We start from the raw sequence: 25,357 nt of genomic DNA on the forward strand, positions 1-25,357 counted from the left end.
GTTTTTGTTTGTTTGTTTGTTTTGTTCTTGCTTTCTCTAGCAATATGAGCTTTGCTCACCTTCCAATGGCTCATCTTGAAATATCATCCAATCTGTCATTTGGAATAAACTATTCCTAAATTTGGCTTATTTCTGGCAATACTTTGAATGGCATACTTTGTGTCTCCTTGGCAATTCATGTTAGAATGTAATCCCTAGCTCTTTAGTACTGTGGCAGAGCTTTCCAGAGGTGGTTAGGGCCATGAGGTCTCTGCCTCCACAAATGGTGTGATAACTTTATGAAAGGGCTTGCAGAGATGACCTTGACCTTCCATCCCCTCTGCTTTAACCTGTAGAGGATGTACAACAAGGAGCCCTCTGACAAGCAAAGAGCAGACCTCTTTCTGCTGCTCTAGAACTGCTGCTCTAGAGGCTCTAGAGCCTCTAGAACTGTGACAAATAAGTTCTATGATTTATAAATTACCCACTGCCTGGTATTTTGTTTTAGTAGCATGAATGGATGACTAAATCCCTCAAATAAAATGCTTATTTCATTGTCTTGTGTCAGTAGTTTGCACATCAAACATGCCATGATATCACCATTGTGAGAAAGGACAAATGACACAGAATTTGATAGTAAACACTTAACGTCTTCAGTGTTCTATTTACACATTAGCAGCTATTTGACCCAACTTTTTCAAGGTCTTATTTCTTATTTGTAATGTAAGCATATTAACAACTTCACAGAATTCTACAAAGATAAAAAATCACTATATAGATAAAATATTTGGCAGGCAGTATGTACTCAATAATTTAGGTACAGTGTCTGGCACAAAACTTTGTTGGTTGAAGTCACACCATTAATATTGCTAACTAAATGAGTCCACAGACCCTATTTGTGATTTTAGGCAGTCTTCAAATCACATTTGGATCATGCTAGATGGTAAGTAGGATGGGCCAAACAGCTTTGATCATCATATTTATTTCTTTAGAGTAATCTATGCTACACATACATACATACACACACACACACACACACACACACACACACACACACACAGCTAATTATTTCCTCTCTCTAGAAATGATACCTTGCTTGGCACTGTAGATCTTCAGTCTGCCACATAGAAGTATTGTTTCTCTACTTTAGATTTATTTTGATGGAACAAAGGCAAAGATTAACAATGACAATTTTGCCTACATTAGTGTGCCCAATATATAATTTGAAGATGAAACAAATGTTTCAATTGATATACATAGCAGAAACTGACACGGTTAAAATTTTGCTATGCTATAAAAAAAGAATGTTGACCTCTATGCTGTGCTCCCTAGGGAAAATGAGTTAACTCTTTGGAGACAAAGTCTTTTTCCTTTTCTGTACAGAACCAAAATGACAATGACTATTATAAAGAAATATTGACATGATCAAACAAGATAGCTCAGTGAGTACCTAATAGGTGCTCAATAAACTAAATCCTTGTCTGTCTTTTATTACTTTTACAAAAGCTTACAGCATGTTTACCATCTATTATGAAACACTTCAATAATTAAAAATTAAAGACAGTGATCAAAATAAAAGAACACAATGGCATTCATTTCTCAAGTCTCCTGGAATCTCTGACATTTTTTTCCAATTATAGTATTTTGCTAATCTACAAAGTTCAGAAATTCTCTATGGGACCTCCCAGTCATACTGTGGATCAGTGAGTCTCCACTTAATTGAAAAACTGGATTTAATAAGGAAACAATAGTTATTGTGCCTTCAAAGAGACCATTTTCCATGCTAATTTATTCTCCAATGTATTCTTTATGTAAAAAGAATGTACAAGCATGCTTTTTATACCCCTGTAGTAATTCTTGGTGGGCACATTTTTTAAACATGCTTTGTGAGTGCCCAAGTTGATACATTTTTACATATTTATGCATGTGCAAACAATTACTATGTGAATATCTATGAGTGAGGGAACCATATTTTAACAAACTCCACAGAGAAATAACACCTTCTCATTGTACTAAAATGTGGTATAACAAAGACATTATTAAGCATCCATTCCAAGGCAAAAAATGCAAAACAAATGCTAGACTCTTTGTCCACTGCCTTCTGCCTTCCCCCCAGTTCCTTCCCAATGCACCTCCAAACAAAGCACACACCGAGTTGTAAGGAATCAGAACACAAAGTAAGAGATCAGCCTACAAAATGACAAAAACTGACACTGGCCTTCAGATTCAGGCTCCAATTTGATACTCTTCTAGCTAGTACCTGACAGTCTTGTGGCCATAATCCTTGATTCTGCCCTCTCCTTGGATTTGGATTCCTATTTGTTCTTTATTTTCCTTCTACCCTTGAAAGTATCCAGTATTACTTCTTATTCCTAGGAACTACTTCCAAAGTTAGGTATAGAAGTTTTGTGGCATTTTTGGAGTCATTTGTATGGATATGTATTTTGAAATGGATGCATAGACTTGTCAGATAATGAGATAGGTATGTGTAAGTCTGAGCTGGAGAAACACAGCCATCTCCTAGTATTCATAAGGAATGGGTTTGAGGCTCTCTCAAGGGCATAGAACCCATACACATCCTCTTGTATGCTAGCTATTTTATTTATTTTACTGTTTTGGCTTGAGACAGGGTCTTACTATGTTGTCTATGCTGGCCTTAAGCTCATATTCCTCCCACCTTAACCTCCTGAATAGCTTGAATTATAAGCATGGTCTCAGTGGTACAGTGTACCAACCACTTTCATGCATTTTTAAATTATCTCTATATTACTTATAATACCCAATACAATGTAAATGCTTTGTAAATATTAGTTATGTACAAATGATGAAAAGGAAAAATAGTTTATACATGTTCAGTACAGTTGTGATTTTTTTCTAATATCCTCTATCTTCATTTGGCCAAATCTGGGATGTAACTGTATTTAGAAGCTAGAAAATACATGGTACATGAGCACAGGGCACAATTTGTAGATCTTTATTGCACTTTCTGTCTCTCTTTTTATTTACTTATTCTGTCTCTGAGCACACATTTTTTTAATGGCAGAGCTTAATGTAACTTGTTTTCTGAGATTTCTTGTAATTATATCTTTAGAATAATAATTCTATTTTTAGAAATAATTCTAGGTCTGATGGTTCTATTTTTCCTTTTCTTGGCTTTAGAGAGATCAAGGCATCACTACTTGTATGTTTGATATACATATTAATAGATTGATAAAATTTCCACTTGCAAAGTCTGCTAAAAAGAATATGGTGCTCTAGAACTATACCTTGTGTCAAAATCATATACAAAAGATTTAGAAGTAAATCATATATTAATAGTTGCCATTTTGAATCATGAAGCCAATTATAGTCTCAAGCAAAGATTAATGCAAAATTGGCATGTAATGCATTGATGTGAAGAAACAGCTGCTATTTGAAAATTAGGTGACTTGTTTAAAAAAACAAACAGAATTTTCTCCTTCATTCACCATTTAATCTTAAAAGGAATCATTTTTTTTTTCTGCCTTAGAATGTTCTGACATCATTCTTTCTGGTCATCCTGTTCTCTTGCACTCATTTCAGATAGATGAATATCAATCTTCTATGTACTGGCTAACATCAGTATATGACAATATTAGAAGACATTACATGACAAGTAGTACAAATTCTATGTCTTTCTAGAACAAGTCTGAGATTTACTTGCATCCATGTATAAGACCATAGGTGTAAAATTCTTAACAAAAAGGACCATCCAAGATAGGTGATCATGTACTACAGATGTCCCTTTTTGTGAATCTCAATGCATAACAACAACTACTAATCAATTTCAGGAGTCTACCCTTTTATAGCTGTCCAGAAACTATAATTCTGTAATTTTTATATGATAATGTTGGCTTCATCCCATTTGTACTTTCTATAGACTTAAATAATAAATTCTAGTGAAAGTGATATTCACTAGGTACTAGAAAGCATTCTATAACTTACCCCCACAATGACTCTGTGAGGAAGGTTCTAGTATCGTCTTTTTTACAGAAAGGTAAGTGGGATACAGGTTGATGGGTAGTGTCACAACCAGGATGAAATCTAAGGCAGTCCAACCCCAGAATCTATAATTTAACCACTACATAAAAAATAAGTGTTCTCTTGGGTGTTAGGAAGCAAGTAAATTTGGTGAGGTGGTCAATATAAAAGTTAGGTAACCTTAGAGAAACTTGATACATAGAAATTTACAAAATTCTTTAGAAAACTAGTGTTCAGTCATCTCATTGCAAAGAAATTGCCTTGATTTTACTTAATCCATTGCTTCTCAAACTTCAAAACCTCAAAACCTACTTCATGTACATCTTAGTAACAACCTCAAGAACTGCTATCAGTATATAAAACTTTGGGAAGATGTTCAGAAAATGGTCTCTTACCTGTGGCACTGACAGATTTGGAGACTCATGGCTATCCCACAGGACAAATTCAAAAGAATCTTCAAATACCTCTCCACCGAAGTGACGATAGAAAATGATTCCATTAAATAGATCCCTCTGAAGGAAGCCTAGGACGGGGTAGCCTATTGGGTTACAAAACATCACACATTTAGGTATTGGATGGCAATGACATGAGACTCATTTCCAAAAAGCTTCTCTATCTACTATGTGGATGAATCCAAGATATTTGCTCTAAGCATTTTTAGCAAAGTTTATAAATAATAAAGCAGAAAAACTAAAATTGCTACCCATCACTGTGAAAGAGACACAGATAGAAAAAAAATGTGTGTGGGTGTGGGTGTGAGCATGTGCATGTGTATGTGTGTGCCAATACTGGGGCTTGAACTCAAAGCCTGGGCACTATCTCTTAGCTTTTTGCTCAAAGCTAGTGCTTTTCCACTTGAGCCACATCTCCTTTTCTAGTTTTTGCTGGCTAATGAACTTTCCTGCCCTGGCTGTCTTTGAATTGTGATCCTCAGATCTCTGCCTTCTAAGTTGCTAGTATTACAGGCATGAGCTACCAGTACAGCCCATCTTAACGTATAGAAAAATTAGCACTGGGAAAACATTTCCAAGAAACATAGCCTTAACTTAAATACAAAAATTAACTCAACTTACTTCATCCCTATTTTATGAACTACTGAACTATCTCTTTAAGAAGTAATTATGGCCAGGTGTCATATCTTAGCTACCCAGGAGACAGATCTGAGGCTTGAGGTTCGAAGCCAGCTTGAGCAGGAAATCCATGAGATGCTTATCTCCGTTTAAACACACAAAGAAAGCCATAATGAAGGAAGAACAGGCCAATTATCTCCCCTTTTAGTTGTCCCATCACATTAATTGATAATCTTAACTCTCATTTTTGACAGTACTGAAGTTCCCATTCAGTCCTTGCACTTTCTAAGCAGGCACTCTACTGCAGACCCACGCCACCAGCCTTTATTCATGCCAGTTACTCATGCCATATGTCTTGCTTTTGCTTAGGTGTGTACTTGAACTGAAACACACCTGACTGGGGATTTCCATCCTAGAGAGGCTAACAGGCATAGACTATCATGCCGGGCTTCTATTGAGACAGTCTCACAGACTTGTTTGCTCAAGGCTGGCCTGAAGTTGTGATCCTCCTAATCTCAGCCTCCCACAAAGTAAAGATGACAGGCATGCATCTATATGCCCAGCTATGGGCTGAGAAGAGGTCTCACTAACTTTTCTGCTCGAGTTGGCCTCAAATTATGCTCTTCACATTCTCAACCTCCAAGTAACCAGGATTATAGGTATGGGCACCTGTGCCTAGTCCAACTTCTTCCTTCAACCATTTTCTGTGGATTTGCTAGAATTATTGATAGAATGTGTCTTAAAGTAGACATCCATTTATGAAATAAGATATGACTATTACTCCCATTTTACACAAAAGAAGCCTGAGGCTCAACGAATTGTTGATCTGTCCAATGTTGTACAATCTAGAAAATTGTAGATCTTCACTGCTTGGAACATACCTATCAGTCCTGGCCCTGGCTTCTTCATGATCTCTCCAGCTTTTGGGGGCTTTGTGATATTATAGAAGATGTAGTCATCACTGGAGTCCATGTCTGAAGCTCTCAGCATGGACCCCTGGATCAGGACGGTCTGCCCCTCCTCCAGTTCAATCGCAACATTGGTTATGAGAAATGGAGGACTGTCATCTTTGGGTAAGATATTGATAGGAAATTTGTGACGGGTACTGTGATGGCCATCGAATATTCTGAAGACCACAAAGTCTTTGGTGGAGTCGCTGTCGTCGTGATGATAGCGAACTACCCCAGCTTGAAGGTCAGCCACGGTGAAGAGGAATCCTTTCTCCCCTGGTAAAGAGAGTAGAGATGGAGCCAAGTCAGCCAGGGAGAAGAGGTAGCAGTAGGAGGAAAGCATTGCTGTGTGGTGGCACTAGAAAAAGTGGACCGCTTGTAGGTAAGACCTTCACATGGAGCAAACACACTGATCCTGCTTGACTGGCAGTGGAATCCTAATCCATAAACCACCAGAAGTTGAAACTTTTGTCGGTTAAAAAGAGGGCTCCAATAAACACCCCATGAAGTCAGAAAAGTTCCCAAGTCAAGAACTATAGATTGTTTAGGGAGCTCTGGGAAGATAACTGTTCCAGCCTTATCTCTGAGTGGTTCTGTGAGGACAGTATTTCTGGGAGAGACTTGGTATTTGAATCAGTAGACTAGTAAATTCTCAGAATTTATCCTTCCTTACAGTTTATAAATCCTTAATCATAAATGCCAACAAATAAGAACTTTTTTTACAGTTTATAAAGCTAAGAGGACTGCTGAATTCATTTAATCCTCTGAGTTCATAACAAAAACAAGTTATTTTATCATAAAGCATGAGTGTTATTTTATTAGGACTATTACCATGTCAACTATCCTCCCTATAATTAATTGTAAATTCATTATTTTTAAACTACAGTAACTAACAATAAGAATATAATAGCATCAGTATAACAGTAAGGTTAAAAGCAGTTTTTTCTGTTTTTCCATGAATTTTTCTGAAGCAGAAGAAAGAAAGAGAGGGAACTATTTTGTCATGCAACCGGAAAAAATAAGCAGTTAAGTTAGAAGTTCTGTGTGGCTTCCAGAAAGCAAACCTGAGGTTGAGCTGATGAATCCAGCATAAGATGCCATTAATAAACATACTCACATGGACTTGAGCTGATGGTCCTAAGCACTCTAAGTATCTTAAATTTGACAATTTCAGCTGGAAATGGGGCTCAAGAAGCGCTACAAATCTCCTGCTATTCATGAATTGCTTTTAAAGCAAAGCTTTCCAGTGCTCTTTTCTAGATTGCACAGGTGGATTGTTCACCTCTTACAGTAAGGCGTCCGTGCTGCAGGCCATCGACCGTGACCAACTGGACAGCACCAATGTCATCATTGTCAACAACCTGAAACTGTTCCCAAGTGATGGCCCGAGACTGCCCCTCCAGGAGGCTCAGACCTGCACAGAACACAGAAAAATGTGCTGTAAAGTTCTATGGCACCCAATTCACCATTGAAGAAAACAGTTCATGAGTTTTTACTTAGGAAACTATCTGAACATTGTATCTCCAAATGCTTTTCATGCAACTTGAATATAGTTTGTGATTAGACAGATGAGAGAGAGGAGAAAGAGAGAGAGAGATTATTCAGCACTAGATTTTTAACTCAGGGCCTATGCTTGCTTGAGAAACACTCCTAGCCCCTTCATGTCAACTCTTTTTCAGATAGTGCCTTACATTTTTTGCTTGGATCTGACTCTGACTGAAATTTTCCAAACTGTACCTACTACATAGTTGTTATTAGAAGCCTAACCACCATTTGTTTGTTGAGATGAAGTTTCATTAATTTTTTTTCCGTTAGATTGTCCTTGAATGGAGATTTCCCTTATCTCCACCATTCCCTTTTAAAGTCTCCTTAAGTATGATTGTGCCAGAAACTAAGGAAAGAACACATGCTATATTCACAGCAGTCTTTTGTTTGAAAATGTAGACACAGAATTTTTCAGAGAGCTTAAGTGGATAAACGCTTTTACATATAATTTATGAGATCAAATATTACCCATAAGATAGGTAATGTAAAGTAGTTCAATACATTTATGCATAGATACTATGCCTAGGAACATTTAATGATATTAGGTGTAGGATGTCTGACATTCTGCATAGATACATACCTTTATAAAGAATGATGTCGGGGGCTGGGGATATGGCCTAGTGGCAAGAGTGCTTGCCTTGTATACATGAGGCCCTGGGTTCGATTCCCCAGCACCACATATACAGAAAATGGCCAGGAATAGCGCTGTGGTTCAAGTGGCAGAGTGCTAGCCTTGAGCAAAAAGAAGCCAGGGACAGTGCTCAGGCCCTGAGTCCAAGCCCCAGGACTGGCAAAAAAAAAAAAAAAAAAAAAAAAGAATGATGTCTCTCAGTTTAAACTACAATATGGAAGGCACTTCCTTTTCAGAAGGAAGAAGGAACTTCTGTAACTTAAGAAAATGAAACCTTCTCGTTGGACCTATTGGAACCCTGAGGAAGGATGTTTGTTTATGTTTTTGGGTGGTGCTGGGATTTGAATCAATGAGTGCATAATTCAGCCCATGACAAAGCTTGTGGATATCACATAGGAACCAAAAGAAAATGAGACATGTGTGTATGTGTGTGTTGAGCCACTAAACAGCAGTTATATCTTCATGGTGGAACAATCTTAATTGTATTTATTGTCTTCCTTAAATTTTCACTTATGGTATACATTAAGTTCACAAAAAGTAAAACTTTATCTGAAAAACATTCTGAAGTCCAAAGCAAGCAAACCTATCCCTGGAGTTCTCCTAACAAACCTGGGTGCCACAGAGAACACATAAATATACATTACTCCATCTCTACACTCACAACCAACTATGGACATGGTGTGCAATTGTTACTATACTTTAGTGGTAATTCCTTCTTTTGTGTCATTATTTCTCTAGTAGAGATCAGCAATGGGGCACAGAGCCAGGATTACAAGTCAAGGCTGAGAATTTAAATCAGACATAGATATTTTCCTCTGAAATAATATTCCACCATCACTTTTAAGCATGCTTTACTTTTAAGTAGGTTTTGAATACTATAAATATTACTAGTAAATAAATAAACCCTTCATTTATATTACACATTTACATTTGATCTACATATACAATCACATCATGAATCCACTTAGAATTGAGTGGCAGTACAAAGTCCTTTTTAAACTTTTTGTTGTTATTATCTCTAAGTAGAGAGAGTTGCCATTTAACAAAGCAGTTTATGAAGAGAATGCTGCTTAGGCTTTTGTGTTTTGGTTTTGGTTTCTGTGCAACATATAACAGGAGGATGAGCTCCAGGTCTGCACCTAGCTCCCATCCCTCTGAACAATGTAAGTTGAAAACTTCTTGTTCCCAATCACCTATATCTCAATACCATATAGATACTTCTTTGCTTCACTCATCTGAAAGGTGTCATTTTAACTGCTGTCCTGCAGAGGAAAGACCATGGCTGTGGGACAGAGGATACCTGATGGCAATATCCCACCATCACCAAGCAGAAACAACTATCTGATGTCCTTGACCCATCTGGATTTCAGTTACCTGTGTGTAAGCTGGGAATAGAACTACCTACTCTCTCATTCCTTTAAGGGCTGTGTTACGTGACACCCATTGAGACTCTCACCTGTATTCCAGGACACTCGGGGGGCATTGGTGTCTGCTGTTCGGATGGAGATGTGGACTACGATAGGGGCACTCTTCCCAAAGAAGAAGTCCAACACCTCCAGCTCAACCTGTAATGAAGGCATGTGTGAGTCGATTAATTCTGGCATGCAATTACAGAGAAAGGATGCTTCCAGATTGCTTTTCTTTTTAATTTTGAAGTTCATTTCCATTTTTGAAATTGTTTTCTCTATATAACCATTTGAGACAAATTTTATCCACTAGATAAATCACACATTTAAGTAGACATTTCAAAGTTTTTAATACATTTACCAAGTTGTGCAACCATCACATAAAGAAGTTCCAAAGTACTTCATACATGAAACTAGTTACCAATAATCTGCTCTCAGTCTCTCTAGGTTTGTCTTTCCTCAAAACTGAATTTCAATGAAACCATACAGCATGTGATCTCTTGTATCTGGCTTCTTTGGCTCCATGGTATCTTCTAAGATTCATTTGTGTCATCACAGCTCTCAGTAGTCCATTCCATTTAACTGTTAAGTATTGCATCATATGAATATATTGCTATTTGGTCACTTTCTATTGATGGGAATTCTATTTATTTTGGAATTTAACTCAGGACTTTATGCATTCCAGCCAAGTGCTCTACAGCTGGGCTACATTTCCCACCCTATCTATTGTTTCTGATTGTTGTTTTAAATTTTTTTTATTTTAATGGGTATCAGGCACCAGTGGCTCACACCTATAATCCTATTAATGAAGGAGGCTGTGTTCTGAGGATTGTAATTTCAAGCCAGCCCAAGCAGAAAAATTCATGAGCCTCTTATCTTCAATTAACTACCCCCCAAAAATCTGGAAGTGGAGCTGTGGATCAAGTAGTAGAGTGCCAACCTTGAGCAAAAAAAAGCTCAAAAACAGCACCCAGGCCCTGAGTTCAAGCCCCAGGATGGGCACCAAATTAAAAAAAAAAAAGAATAAAAATGTCAATAAGTGTGGAATTACACATAGTAGGATGGTTTATTTGACATTGCAATGCATATCTTCTATATCTAATGATCAAAGTAAGGTAATTGGTAATTATATTAACAAATTAATAATAGTGATAAATATTAATGTTAATAATAAGTAATAAAGCTAAAATAAATCAATGTTTAAAATAATATTAGTTCTAACATTAAATACAACAATAAAATTATAACTATTTCAAATAATTTTTATTTCCATGTATTGTGAATATGCAATTCCTCTGTATTAGCTATTTTTGAAATATTTAATTAGATCTTGTCACTCCTAATTACCGACTTGCTATTTGACCATACAAGTTAGTCGTTCTCACTGGACCCTGACCCCAGTCACTAGTCTCTTTATCTTCCCTCCTCACGCCCTTCCCAGCCTCTGATGTCTACTATTCTATTCTTTGCCTCTATTTTTGACAACTTGATTTGACTTCAGGTTCCAGATTTTGTTTCTTAGTTTATAAGTATTTTAAAGGAATTTTTTCCATAAAAGAACTAACCTGAAATGAGTAAATGCATTGGAAAAGTGTCCCTTTATTTGTTAAGGTAACTATCCTAATCCAACATCAAATCTCCTTCTAGGAGAGAGCCTTTATGGCAGTGGTTCTCAAGGTGGGCCATTCTGTCCCCTGTGATATTTGGGAATGGTTTCATTAATGAAACAGTATGGAGAGGTGGGCTACTAGCATAGTAGTGGGTAGAGGCTCAGAGATGCTACCATTCAGCCACACCCAGGCCTGTGCCCACCATAGAGTGTATCTGGCCCAAAACATCATTACCCTTGATCTTAAATTTTAAGATCATCTTAAAGGCATCTAAAAGGATGGATCTTTGTATTGGAAAACAGAAAAGTCAAATTCACTATTTTAAAACATACAATTAAATGTGAATTATAATTCCACTGGATATAGTTACAAATATTGAGATACTTTTGTTCTCCTGAAAAGGAATCAAGGGCCAATCCCACCTTTACAATCTGAAGTCTGTTGATAGCTCTTAGGGCTAACTCCTATTGTCTAGATTGCATGGAATACCCTTAGTTTAGTAGCCTAGATGAATGAACGAACTCATATAAAACCATTGTATCCATGTAAAACAAAAAGGGCATTGAGGGACAATGGAGTTCTCAAACATGAGCACCTCAGATATATTTTGTAACTGGCACAAGATATTTAACAATTTGTAATTATGTCTTTTGTATTTAAAAATTGTTACAAAAATAATATATATCTCTGACTTCTCTGGACTAATGAGAGCCAGGTGGCATGACGTATGCCTGGATTCTACATGGTGACCAGCAGTTTAAGCCAGACTACAGCTGTCCACTAAGGCCCAGGCTCTTTCCTCAGTTACAACACCAGTGTCTCTCTATACAGGTTCGCTCATTTTTGCACCATCGGCCTGACTTATCTTACCATTGATTTTTATACTCTGATTTACAGAAATTGAATTTTCTGAGACAATCAACACAGTAGGGCACCCAAGGACTAAGGAAAGTGGCCTCTTGAGTAACACTCTGAATATAAACAGGGCTGAAAGCTTAGTGCTTTTCCTTTGTACCTCATAATGTCTCCTCTCAGAATGGCTGCTATTTGGTGGCTGATAGGCAATCTGCAAGTCACTGAGATCTTTCCAGGTGAATGAGGAGACAGGTCTGGTGTGATCTGACAGGTGAGTCACATAACCCAGGGGAGGAGCTTTAGTGATATTGAACACCAGCAAGGGTTTAGGGGTCTCATCTTCTTCACAGTCCAGAACTGACGTAGTCAGAGAGGTGAGGATGAACTGATCCACTTCCAGAATAAACATGGCCATGAACGCAGCCCTTGGAATCTGATTTGAAACGCCAGCTCTGATAGAGACAGGCAACCATGCTCTCTCAGACTTTTGAAGAAAAAAGGAAATACAAAAGAGAAATAATATAAAGTTAGTAGTGTGTACAATAAAGTAACAACCTGGAGGCAGCTGGCTGCCTGTGAGAATCAGCTAGGGGAGCTTTAGTGATTTTATCACGAACACTTGCTCTTTGTGTGACTTGAGACAAGTGTCCTAACTCCTCTCATTTCTTCTGTCTATAAGTCGTAATTCTAGACTCCCAAGCATTATTAAGTGAAGACTAAATTAAATAGTCGATGAGAAGTGCTCAACAGTGTCTGGTGTGCACACACTGGCTGTCAACCTGCCTGTCCATTCTATGGTACTGAGGATTAAGTCCAGGCTTTGTGAATGCTGAGCAAGAGCTCCACCCTGAACCAAATCCCCAGCAAGCATGTCATGTGGTTTTAAAGAAGCCCAAAGAAGGATGAAGGAAAATGTCTCTCTGGCCCTGTACTCTTGCAACTGAAGGAGGGCTGCTCAGCTGTCTGATAGAGCAAGTAGATTCCAAGGGGCTTCCAAAGTTCCCAAGCTGGAAATCCATACCTCCAAAACACAGGAGCTGTGAGCAAGAGACAATGGAAGACACCAGGAAAAGACCTCATGGGATCCAAGGTTGTAAGAGGTGAGAGGGAAGAGTGTTCAGAGCATTAGATGCTGGCTGTCATAGCATTTGATGTTTCTCATTGTTGTCAGAAGCAAGCTTGATTTTCAACATCACTTTAGTCCCATACTGCAGAACTCTGGATATTAGACTAGCAGTGGTCCTCTGTTAAAATTCCATTTTATTAGCTCCATCTCAACTGAAGTTCAGATAGAAGAAACATCAGACTTCAAAGTGAATATGAGACAGAGGCTATATTCAAAAATTCCAAGGCAAATGATCTAGAATCTGTTCCAGTCTCTATCGCAAGAGTATAGAAATGTTGAAAGCAAAGAGACAGAGAGAGAGGAATGTGGGGCAGGGCTACGCCACTTTGCTCATGCTCACACTTCATTCTTCCAAGAAGGAGGAAGGATAGGTCAACGCCTAGTCTTAAATAGACTGAAAATGGAACATGCAGAACGCTAATTCCAGGCTCATACATAAAGCAGCAAAATAGCCCAAAGTACAGGAATCATGATGGCTGTACTGGAATTAACTGTAATAATTCTTCTTCTTCTTCTTCTTCTTCTTCTTCTTCTTCTTCTTCTTCTTCTTCTTCTTCTTCTTCTTCTTCTTCTTCTTCTTCTCCTTCTCCTTCTTCTTCTTCTTCTTCTTTTCATCCTTCTCCTCCTCCTCTTCCTTCCTCTTCTTCTTCTTTTTGGCAACACGAGACAAAGTGCTACTCTGGGGTCATCCTGGACCCTGACCTGTAGGGAGTATCCTTCAGAGGCCACAAGTCCCACAGCATAAAGCTGGGGATAGAAACATCTTCTAAAGAGAACAGGAGAGCTTACAGGAGACTGCTCAGGCTAGACACATCCTCCCAAGACAGATAGTGGAGTCTCCAGAGAAACCACAAAACTGCCGTGAGACAACAAAGCTACTCAAAACATCTGCCAGACTCAGAGAGTATCAAACCATATTCCATCAATGCCTGAATAAAAAGGGTCTCTCTTTAGCCCTCTCCCAAAAGCACTAGCCAACAAGACCTGAAAGAAGAGAGACGTCAAACAGAAAATCAGAGGTGACCCATACACACACTATGTGGTGACAAAGACAAATAAACAAGACACAGGGATATCCCAGAAGCTACAGTACCTACACTTCACATTTGAAAAAAAATACTGAATATATATAATTTCAAAACATAGTTTTCAGTAATGATTTAAAGGGCTGTTGCTAAACACTAGACTGAGTCTAGAATTAAATCTAAATTAACACATTACTTCAACATGTCCACAAAATGAATATAAATGTCAAAAGCACTTACTTCAAACATAGATGATATAAGAACAGTAATATATAACAACCATATGCCAGCACTGAAACTGCAAATAGCAATGAACAAAACCTTGGTGGTGAGCAGTTTACAGATCAGTTGGATCAATTCATATAAATACATATGTACACAAATTCATATGTGTATATATGCACATATATAACTATTTGTATGTGCATACATACACACACATCATATACAGGAAGGAACCAAGAGATCCTTTTATTTTTAACTTTAATTTTTTGCTGGTCTTAGGGCTTGAACTCAGGGCTTAGGCTGATATTTTGCTCAGTGCTAGCACTCTTCTACTTGAACTATACCTCCACTTCCAGCTTTTTTTGGTAGTTTAGTGGAGATAAGAGTCTCACAGACTTTCCTGCCTGGGCTGGCTTTGAACCACAGTCCTCACACTTCAGCTTTCTGAGTACCTAGGATTGCAGGTGTGTGCCACAAACATCTGACATATTTCTTTTTTCACTTTGAATACAATAAACATAGTTTTCGAAATTTTTTATTTTGTTTTTAACTTTTTAAGTTTAATTGTTTTATTATTTATTACATAAAGTGAGATAAAGAACTTTCCAAAAAGTAAAGACAAAGACAACAAAAACATAATCTATTTCGCAAGACTTTTTTTTTGTAGTTCTAGTTAACAAAGCCCAGGACCTTGCAATGTTAGGAAGGTAATTTTTTTAACTAGTAAGAAAGTATAAACAAGAAGACAGACAAATCCACATATATCCATTACTACAAACATGGCCACACTTCCATATTTGAGAAAAGTATTTTGAAATTTCGTGAAAATGTCTAGTTACATATGTATGTCCACAAAAAAGACTAAAAATTATCTAGAAAGATTAAAAGGAAGAAGATAATCCAAATTTATCATCTACCAGAAATATGCAGTGACTACATTCATTTCAAACAAAGATAAACTCAAGGCAAGAAACTTTAGAAAAGACAATGTGTACAATTGAGATGGACAAGATGTATTAGAAAAAAATGCATATGAGCAACATTATATTTAATATTGTTCTGGACAAACCAGTGAGGAATAGAGCAGAAGTAAGAGGAATAATTACAGAAAAAGAAGGGACAAAATTATAATCATTAGTAAAGATGTAATTATGGTCTTTGAAAGCCCAAAGAACTTTTAAATTTCTTAAAATAATTGAATTCAGGAAAGAAGCCAGATAAAAGTAAATTATACCCCCCAAAAAAGCTTTCCTATTTATCATCAATAACCAAGGAGAAGATAGCACAGGGGGAAAAAATTCTGTTCACAATAATGTCACATAAACAAACCGCCCAAGCCAAGCATCAGGGGCTCACACCTGTAATCCTAGTTACTCAGGAGGCTGAGATCTGAGAATTACAGTTCAAAGCCAGCTTGGGTAGGAATGTTTATGAGACACTTACCTCCAATTAAAAACCAAATACCAGAAGTGGGGCTGAGGCTCAAATGGTAGAGTACTAGCCTTGACCAGCAAAGCTCAGGGACAGCACCCAGGTACTGAATTCATGTGTTAGGACCAGCACACATATACACGCACACACAAAATAATCAACCCTGCCCAGGACTAGATTTAATAAATGTGCTCAACTTTCATGAAGGAAACTATAAACTTTACAAAAGCACTAAGTAATTATTTCTCATGTAAAGTGAGAGAGACCTCATTCTTGGTGAGTAGACTCAATAGATAAATGTTCTAATATTCTAACTCTTTCTCAATGTATTTATAGTTTTAACCCAATACTGATTTAAAAATCCATAGGGCCTTTTTTATTTAAAAGAAACTAACATAAATCATTTCTATTTATTATAATGATGACAATGAGACTGTGGTTTTTAATTACCTGAGACTAACAATAAGTGATAAAGGATAGGAAAAAATATAAAAATAAGTGATGGGGAAGAACTTGATACCACAGAGCCATCATATTTAGAATAATGAGTAACTAAGTAAATCTAAGGAACAAAAGAGCTAGCCTTGAAATAGAACTCATTGCATCTTTCTAAACAATAGAAGAATCATCTATAATTAATGGAAACAAGTTAACTGTTTCCATTGCAAGAAGTACTGTTGCAAATTTAGAGATTTCATTGCATAATAAAATTTATTTCAGGTGTCTTAAAAGGCTAATGTAAAGAGAAACCTTTAAGGATGTAGAAATAACAGGTGAACTGTCATTTGATCTCTAGATGATGACAAACTATAGGAACTATAGGAACAATAAAGAAACAAGATATAAAATTTCACATATAGTATAAATTCATTCCATAAAACAGCCATCTCTGGTATGCCTGTTGCCCACTGTGTATGTATATGTGTATGTGTGTCTGTCTGTGTATAAAAATGGTAATGATACCATTAGGTTGATTTCCTTCTTATTTTTCTCTCCATTAACATTTTCTGCATATACTTAATATTTTCCCACATAGCCAGGGGCTCATAGCTCATGCCTGTAATCCTAGCTACTCTGGAGGCTGAGATCTGAAGATCTTAATTCAAAACCAGCCCAGGCGGAAATTCATGAGCCTTATCTCCAATTAAACACCAAAAAGCCTTGAGCAAAAAAGCTCAGGGACAGTGCCCAGATCCTGAGTTAAAGGCTAGGACTACAAAATAAATGCTCTCTCATATTCGCAAATGCATTTGCCTTATGACATACAACATTGACTCAATAAAACACAGATGGTCATTTAAAGGGATGACTTCCCAATGAAACAGACCTATAAGCATAAACAAAACCTAGTTTCATATATTGAAGGAAAAATACAAGAACAATAGGTCCGAACAACTTCTTGCTTTAATGGAGATAAGAAATCATCAAAAGAGAACATTCTGTGTCAAAACAAGCAAATGTTGTCTACTACTAGATAGTAAGCCTAGAATTTTGGTCCTGGTCCAATCATAAAATAGCCATGTACATGAAGAAAGGTCCATTATTTCTCTGAAGCCCCAAAATAAAACAAGAAACTTGAACTATACAAATTATTTCCAAGCTTAGCAATCCTGTGTGTTACTTGGTGGATTTTAAAGCAAGCAAAATATGCATATACTTAATACATGCAGGCTTTATACTAAGCATTTCACAAATATTGTGTCCTTGTCTCCTTCAATCTTTTCAACTATTCTAAGAAGGTAGTGTTTATGAAGATAACTTTATGAAGGTAACTCATGAAGTTATTTTACTATTAAAAAATGGACATAAAGTTCTAAGTTACTTAGTCAATTCAGCAAACACTTGAAGCCAGGCAATTCTGGCCTAGTGTTCATGCCCACAGAAATATGAAACACAGAAATCTCTCCGTTGAAAGGCTCCTAAACTGATTTATCTGTTCAGTTAAACTAGACTAATCTCAGTTTTACTTCTAGATCTTAAGGCTAATCATGTAGACAGAAGTCTTTACAAATGTTGTCCTGCCTCATCTCACATCAGCACAAAGTCTGAGCTGCTTCAATTGATGCACTGTTGCCTTAGTTCTCCAAATAAACTAATCAGTAGAATGGCATGTTAAATATTGTATAAGTCAATTTACCTTCCATTCATCATTTCAGTGTGAGAAGATCAAGAGAACAAAAGTCAAGAGAAAATGGTTAAAGATTACAAGATAGAGAAAGCCTTTGTGGGCCCATTGGCATGACCGAGCCCTCCATCTTGAAGTCTGAAACAGAGAACATGATATCATTTGATACAACCAAGAAAGTGGAACTGAGGTTCTCCTCCCTCCTAGTTTCCGAGTTTACAGAGTGGACCCTGTGCTATCAAGAAGGAGGAGAGGAAGGATCAAAGAGAAGAGGTTAGGGCTGGGAATATGGCCTAGTGGCAAGAGTGCTTGCCTCGCATACATGAAGCCCTGGGTTCGATTCCCCAGCACCATATATATATATAAAAATTGCCAGAAGCGGAGCTGTGGCTCAAGTGGCAGAGTGCTAGCCTTGAGCAAAAAGAAGCCAGGGACAGTGCTCAGGCCTGAGTCCAAGCCCCAGGACTGGCAAAAAATAAAAAAATTAAAAAAAGAGAAGAGGTTACAAAGGATCAACTGACAAGCTAAAATGTGTTGGACAGTCTGGAGAATAACTCAGTGGTAAAACATGTGCTTCACATTCATAGGTCCCTGGGTTCAATCCCAACACAGAAACAGAAAAGTACTAGAGACAAAGAAGGAAGATGGTTAACATGTAACCAACTTGGCCTTCCCAAGCAGTGTTAGCAACGTAGAACTAGAGGGACATGATATGCCACTATCATATATAAAAACAACTGACACCCTGGCAGTGCCACCCTCAATAGCATAGGACCTCTCTCTGGCAAGAGAGCCAGCCTGAATGCACCATGGAATTCAGTCACCTATGAATGAGCTGGGGACACCAACATGGCCTCAAACTCTACCTTGTACACGCTTTTACTCCTGCTATCCACGAGGTCCAGTTGGATGGGGATGTAATCGATGTTGGGTGAGGGGGGCTGCATATGTTGATAACGAAGCCCCATCAGCAGGAACTCCTCACAGCTCACTTTGAGACTTCCTATTTTCTTCAATCCCAAGGCACAGCTTCCACCCAGACACTTCAGTTCTATTCCCAGTTCTAGAGTGCACAGTAATGCATTAATGATAGCCACGTAAATGCAACAATTATAAAGGTGAAAAAAAAAAAAACAATCCTCCTCTTTTGGAGACTCTCTCACGGCCCCAAGAATAGGATATTTACTTCTCACTCACTGAGTAGCTGCAGCCATTGTTACTACTACTAATAGCTGATGATGAATGGGTACTTCCTATGGTTCAACACTGAATTAAGTACTTGCTATGTGTGTGTGATCACACTCACTCCCACCCTTACACAATCCCATGGAGCAGCTATCTTATATATCTCACAGAGGCTTAGACAAGCTAAGAGATAAAATAATATACAGGAACCAAATGTCAGAAACAGTTTTCAAATCCAGATCTTTCTGATCGCAAAGCTTATACTCTTAACCACGAACCTACACTTGTCAACCAGCTAAAAATCATGTTAGATAAGTAGAATTCTCTGCCATAGGGGAGGGTGACCCTTTATGAATACTTTGGTCCGTTTTAGTAACAAGTAGACAAGTATTAAAAGATATCATACGGGACTTGGGGAAAAAACCGTGTGGCTGATCTCCACGAGGTCCTTCTGGAAGAGGTTCCACCACAACCATCTGGCCATGGGCTGGCAGCAGAGTTCTCACGGGGTCCAGCCTGATGGTACACTCCATGCTGGCTGTCCTGTCATAATCAAATCTGAGCAGGTTCTTATCAATGGCTTTGGACAGGCCATAGAATTCAGACACCTCCAGCTCACTGTCACTCATGTGGATGATGTTACAGTCTGGTTCCAGGAGATGGACCCGCAGCTCAAAGGTTTCAGTGAAGGTGTCTGTTTCAGTAAATCTGTATTGAGAACAGAGAAAGGAAGTACCCACAAATGCTAAAGTTCTTCTCATATCTTTGCACTTGGCTTGAAACTTAAAGATTGGCCGTCAGCAAATCTATACACCAGGTGGAATTTGGATTCTATTTCATACTCTGTTCTTACCCCTTCTTTTCTTTGCCTTGAAGTCTGTCTTTTTCTGTCACTCTTTCCTCCAACTATCTCTTTCTCCATACCTGCTCTTAAGCTCATTATCCACTCTGCTAGTTAAGGACTTCTGAGAATTTGCTCACACTTCCAGACATATGAAGTGTCAGAGCATGAAGCCTGTATTATTTGTAGGTCAAGTTCTAATTCAGGAGTTAAGGAGTGAGGTCATTTCATTCTTCAGAAATATCACAAGGTAAGTGTTGGCTTAGGTATAGATTGGACACTCAGCTTAGTACTTGCCATGTAAATGATGCCAGTAATTGTTACTTCCTTCTCTTCCACCCTCTAGTGACTGTTATCAGGGTGATGGCAGAATCTAGAGATGGGCTGTTGTTTCCTTTGCCATGATAAATTAATAAATGATGAGTATATATTAATAATGCAGCTGTGGGTTATGAGTTAATGTACTTTTTTAATGTGCTAAATGTCTTTTCAGCAGTATCTTTTTCACTGTTTCTAAAATTCTATAACAAGAATCATCCATCCCATCTTCCAGGTGTGGAAACTGAGAGATAGAGACCAGTAGTTTGCCAATGGGATGGGGCTGGGGGAGGTGAGAGGGGAATAAGCATGCCCCTGGTCCTCTGAGTATTCTAGCTGAAGTGTTTTCTAGGCATCTCCACCTAAATATCCCATTGTATGGCTATACCATTCACCAGTAGGATTAATTCAACTCTTGGCTATTATGAAGAATGCTGTTATGCATACATTTTTATGTACATAAGCTTTTATTTCTCATATAAATTACATATTATAATACTATATATTATCACAATACATAAATAAAATATAATGATATATTATAATGCTAACATATAATAATATCATAATACACGTACTCCTAGGTGTATGTGTGTTTCAATAGATAAACCTAGGAGAGGACTTGCTGTGTGGTATGACCACTCTATTTAACTTTAATATTGACCATAACAACATTCGTACTATTTAAAGTTTAAAAGTGGAAGATATTGTACTGCTTATATCTAAATAGCTAAGAATAAAAAAACTGTCCAATTTTGAAGTATATATTCCACTTGATTCTCATTAAGAATATATAGTTTGTATTTTACAGTTGGAATTCCAAAGATACCTATGCAAGAACACCAGAGAGAAAGAGTATAAAGCTAATAATTTGTAGAAATCATGAAGATAGTTGGAATTTAGCTACCATTCTTACCTCAACCACTCAAACCTTCCATTTCTATCAATGACTTTCTTGTATCGAATCCATTAAGTCCCCTCTACACACTCCTATTATTCTAGAAAAGCCCTAAGAAGTACACAGAATGAATGATGGACTGGGAAATATGAGCAAAGCTCCTATGTCACTTACCTGTAAAGCCTAAGCTTCACAGTGTCTTCATCAAGGATTGGACACCCATTGTGAACATACCTTACTTCATTGGGAAGGAAATGGCAGTCAAACACCTAGTTTGTGTGAAGAAATTAAAAAAAAATCTGTAAGAAAACTGGTGCAGTTTCATTTTCCCAGCTACATTACTGCTCAGAAAACCTGTGGTTTGTGAGTGGAGTGTGACAAGGGGGTAGGGGAGATTAACCACCAACATACATCTCTTCCCTGTGCCCATGCTCTCTTGGCCATCCTGCTTGTACAGCTGTGTCTTGTCTTATTTGTATCTGAACTATGGAAATCCAAACAGGTCAAGCAAAGAAACTAAGAGATACTTATTTTTCCAAATACTTATCCTTTTAATAGACCATAGTACTTTTAAAATATGCTCCCATTTATCAAATTTTTATTTAACTCCTCTAGGAGTTTAGCATTTGAGTTAAAGATCGTTCTATGCATTTTCAAGAAACACATGCATTGGCTTACCAAGAAACATATTATACTTGCTCTGGATATTTGTGTGTCCTTTCTTTCTTTTTCAGAGAACATTGACACATTCAAAAATAAAGCCACCAGCCATGGACATTTTGTGGTTGGCCAGAGTCAAATATGATCCACTTGTTTCTCTTCAATGGCTTTAATAGTTATGAGTGGCACGGATGGCCCATGACACATAGAATCTAAAGACAACTTCCTGTATGTAAATTAAGTTATAATTAACTATACCACCTCACTCAAAACTGCGAAGGAAATGGCTGTTTTATTTGGTGAATCCTAGTTTTTAAAGGGAAGTTTTCCTTCCACCTATATCATGTCCCACTGCCAATCTGACTTAGCATTCTAAGAAATGCCCACTCTCTGAAGCTCATGGTGTTATCTCTGTACCTTTCTCAGCTTCAGTCATTTTCAAACAAGACCCACACTTAAAAGGAATGATCTCTAATAAGAATAAATTTCTGTTCCATAGATATCACAGCTTCCTAACTTTGGTTGGAAGCTAGGAAGAAGATAAAAAGAAGCCCTTCCCTGTATCACAGACAAATAGTCATGGTAATAAAGAGACAATCTGCTTTGTTAAAAGAAACATCTGTTTTATGTTTCCTAATATGTTTTCCTTTTATAAAAGGCGACAACCACAATTGTCCATAAATTTACTAACTAAAACAAAGGAGAGTTAAATCCTTTTCTAATTACTGTCTAGCTTTGGTTTTTTCCACTTCAACTGCTTTTCAATTACAATTTATAATTAAATTGTCACACATTCCTAACTCATTACTCACTTTAATGACAGTAAACTGGTTCAAACGAAAGATATTTTCTTACTTCTATATTTCCTATTCAAAGAAAGCAAGCTCAGCACTAAACTAAGGTATTTTTCCACCCAGGAAACTAGCTATGGACCAGGTATGATGAAAGGCTCTACCTAAAACACAAGAAAAACCCATCGACCTTGTCTAATTGATGATATCCAGGGGTTATCTAAACAGAAGGTACTGGGGTGCATCCATTGCAGTCCCTTTCTGAATATCCAATAGGAAAATGAACCTGTTGGTTCTATGGCAAACTTCAGTAATGAAATGAAAACACTAATTGAACAGATGTTAAACAAAACATTTTCCGTGCAAATCACATGAAACTGCTCATTACACAGCAGGGTGCTGTTAATACAGTGCCCTCCCTGGGAGTGGGTTCACATAAACCTAGTTTGCAGCTTATTCTGAAGCTCCATTAAAGAATCACGTTTAGTCAGTTATATGTACTGGCGTGCATGTGCTGTGTGTGTGTGTGTGTGTGTGTGTGTGTGTGTGTGTTTGTGCACACACATATATTATTTGGCCATGGTTCATCTTTGGGGAGAGCTGAACCAGACATTAAAAACCAAGCACAAGTTTTTCCTACTCTCAGACCATACTTGGAAATCTTGTTTTCACTGAAATTACGAGAATTAATAATAATGATAAGTTAGGCACTGATGTCTTATGCCTATAATCCTAGCTACTGAGAAGGTTGAGATCTAAAGAAGCCAACTCAAACTCTTATCTCCAATTAGCTACAAAAAAAGCTCGAAGTAGAGCTGTGGCTCAAGTGAGTAAAACAGCAACCTTGAGAAGAAAAGCTAAAGTACAGTGACAAGGCCCTGAGTTCACCCCCTAACACAATACCAAAACAAACAAACAAAAAACAATCACCTGGAAGTTCAAAAACAAATATTTTCTACTTTATAAGCCTTTCTATGACACAAAGTTTTAATATTTAGTTAACTATAGGTGAACTCCACATTTTAGTAGATTTCACACAGAATAAATTTTAGAAAAAAAATTATATAACCACTTTAGAGTATGTAAATCCAATTGAGAAATACACTGAGCAAGTAGGATTTGAGTGAACACAATAAGATGGGTGCCTGTGGCTCACAGGAGTAATCCTAGCTAGCTACTTAGGAGGCTCAGATCAGAGGATCATGGTTCAAAATCAGCAGTCTCAGGAAAGCCTGTGAGACTCTTATCTTCACTAAACTGAAAAAAAAAAAAGCCAGAAGTAGAACTGTGGCACAAGTAGTAGTAGATCACTAGCCTTGAGCAAAAGAAAATCTGGGAAATAGCCCAGGCCCTGAGTTCAAGATCAAGAACTGGAACACATTAAAGAGAGAGAAAAAGAGAAAGGTACCCGTGTATTTGGGGTGTTCCTTATCTACTAGCTAAGGAACTTCCTATCAGCACCATTATTGTGTTTTGTTTTTTTTCTGTTCCATATTAGCTTCATGATAACTAGACTTTTACCTTAAAATCAGAAATGTAGGTAACTTGGAGGTCAATTACAACCCTTGTGACCAATATTTTTTTAATCTAGTTCTGGTCATTTGAATCTCTTTTGCTCTCCCATTTTTCAAAGCAGGTAGAATAATCAGAACCATTAAAGCATGACTAAAAACCCATCCCAACTCATAGGCACTGGGCCCATAGCATAGTGGTAATGTGCTTGCCTATTAGAAGTGAGGCCCTGGGTTTGATTTCCAGCACCACAAAAATCACAGAGGCAATTTTGTTCATTTCACTGAGGGCCATGTGGATTAAGGAATCAGAGGCTCTCTAAGGCAGAGATTGGCCAGGTAACAACAAATCCTCTCCAACTGCTTTCTAAGAGACGAAAGGAACCAGTGAATAGCAGGACCCTTCCTCCTGAGTCTGAGCTAACTAAAGCTGGACAACAGACAACTTGCCCTCTGGGAACTGCCCATGAGAATTTTACTTCACCTTTCTCCTTGCTCCTCCCACTCCAAATAATCAGACTAACTCCTATACAAATGTTGAATATTTACATTTATATACGTATATATATATATGCATATATATGGAAAGAGAGAGAAGAAAGAACCAAATTATCAGTCCAATCTATCAGTCTTTTTGAAAGAATATTTTATCTTCATTGTATTGATTCAAGGAATACAAGATGGTTTTATTTACATGTTTATTGGTCTAACTAATCACTGTACAGCTTCAGTATATATATCGTGAAATGATTGGTCAGACCAGTTAGGATTATGTATACACATAGCATACATATATATGTTTATGATTATGTATATACATGAAGTATACATAGTGAAATGATTAGTCAGGCCAATGAACATTTTCAGCCCCTAGTTATATCTGATTATAGTTGACTCTTTAATTTTAACCTAAGAGTTTGCAATTATTCAGCTCCCACAGGGAATGAAGTGGTCATTATTTTATAACTGTCAGTGCAAGTAAGCCCAGAGTGCCAGTGCCTTCATTTAAACCTCAGCAACCACACAAAACCCAAGTCACCTGGCCAGTCTCAACATTCTCTATCTGCATGCGCCCTGCATCTTCCCTCTCCTAACTCAATGCACCATTCTCTTTCCTCTCTAGAATTTCTACTATAGACGTCTCTTTCCATAGATTTTCTTTGCATTAAACCTTCC

At 37.5% G+C, this 25,357-nt stretch overlaps 1 protein-coding gene across 8 annotated transcripts in view; it reads right to left on the reverse strand.

Moving 5' to 3' along the window:
- Nucleotides 1–25,357, reverse strand: part of Frem1 (FRAS1 related extracellular matrix 1) — a 134,667-nt gene that overhangs the window by 85,368 nt on the left and 23,942 nt on the right. For all 8 annotated transcript variants that reach the window (XR_007211694.1, XM_048351614.1, XM_048351696.1 and 5 more), the window contains exons 4-11: nt 21,394–21,488; nt 19,569–19,870; nt 18,844–19,040; nt 12,206–12,529; nt 9,631–9,739; nt 7,281–7,412; nt 5,930–6,274; nt 4,374–4,516 (exon numbers count right to left, since the gene is read on the reverse strand). Coding sequence is in view for 7 of the 8 variants with exons in the window: in XM_048351614.1 (XP_048207571.1) it covers nt 4,374–4,516; nt 5,930–6,274; nt 7,281–7,412; nt 9,631–9,739; nt 12,206–12,529; nt 18,844–19,040; nt 19,569–19,870; nt 21,394–21,488 (1,647 nt within the window). In the remaining variant the exon portion in view is untranslated. The remainder of the gene's footprint in view (nt 1–4,373; nt 4,517–5,929; nt 6,275–7,280; nt 7,413–9,630; nt 9,740–12,205; nt 12,530–18,843; nt 19,041–19,568; nt 19,871–21,393; nt 21,489–25,357) is intronic.

Source organism: Perognathus longimembris, chromosome 1 (genome assembly GCF_023159225.1).
Source record: "Perognathus longimembris pacificus isolate PPM17 chromosome 1, ASM2315922v1, whole genome shotgun sequence".
NCBI classification, from domain to species: domain Eukaryota; kingdom Metazoa; phylum Chordata; class Mammalia; order Rodentia; family Heteromyidae; genus Perognathus; species Perognathus longimembris.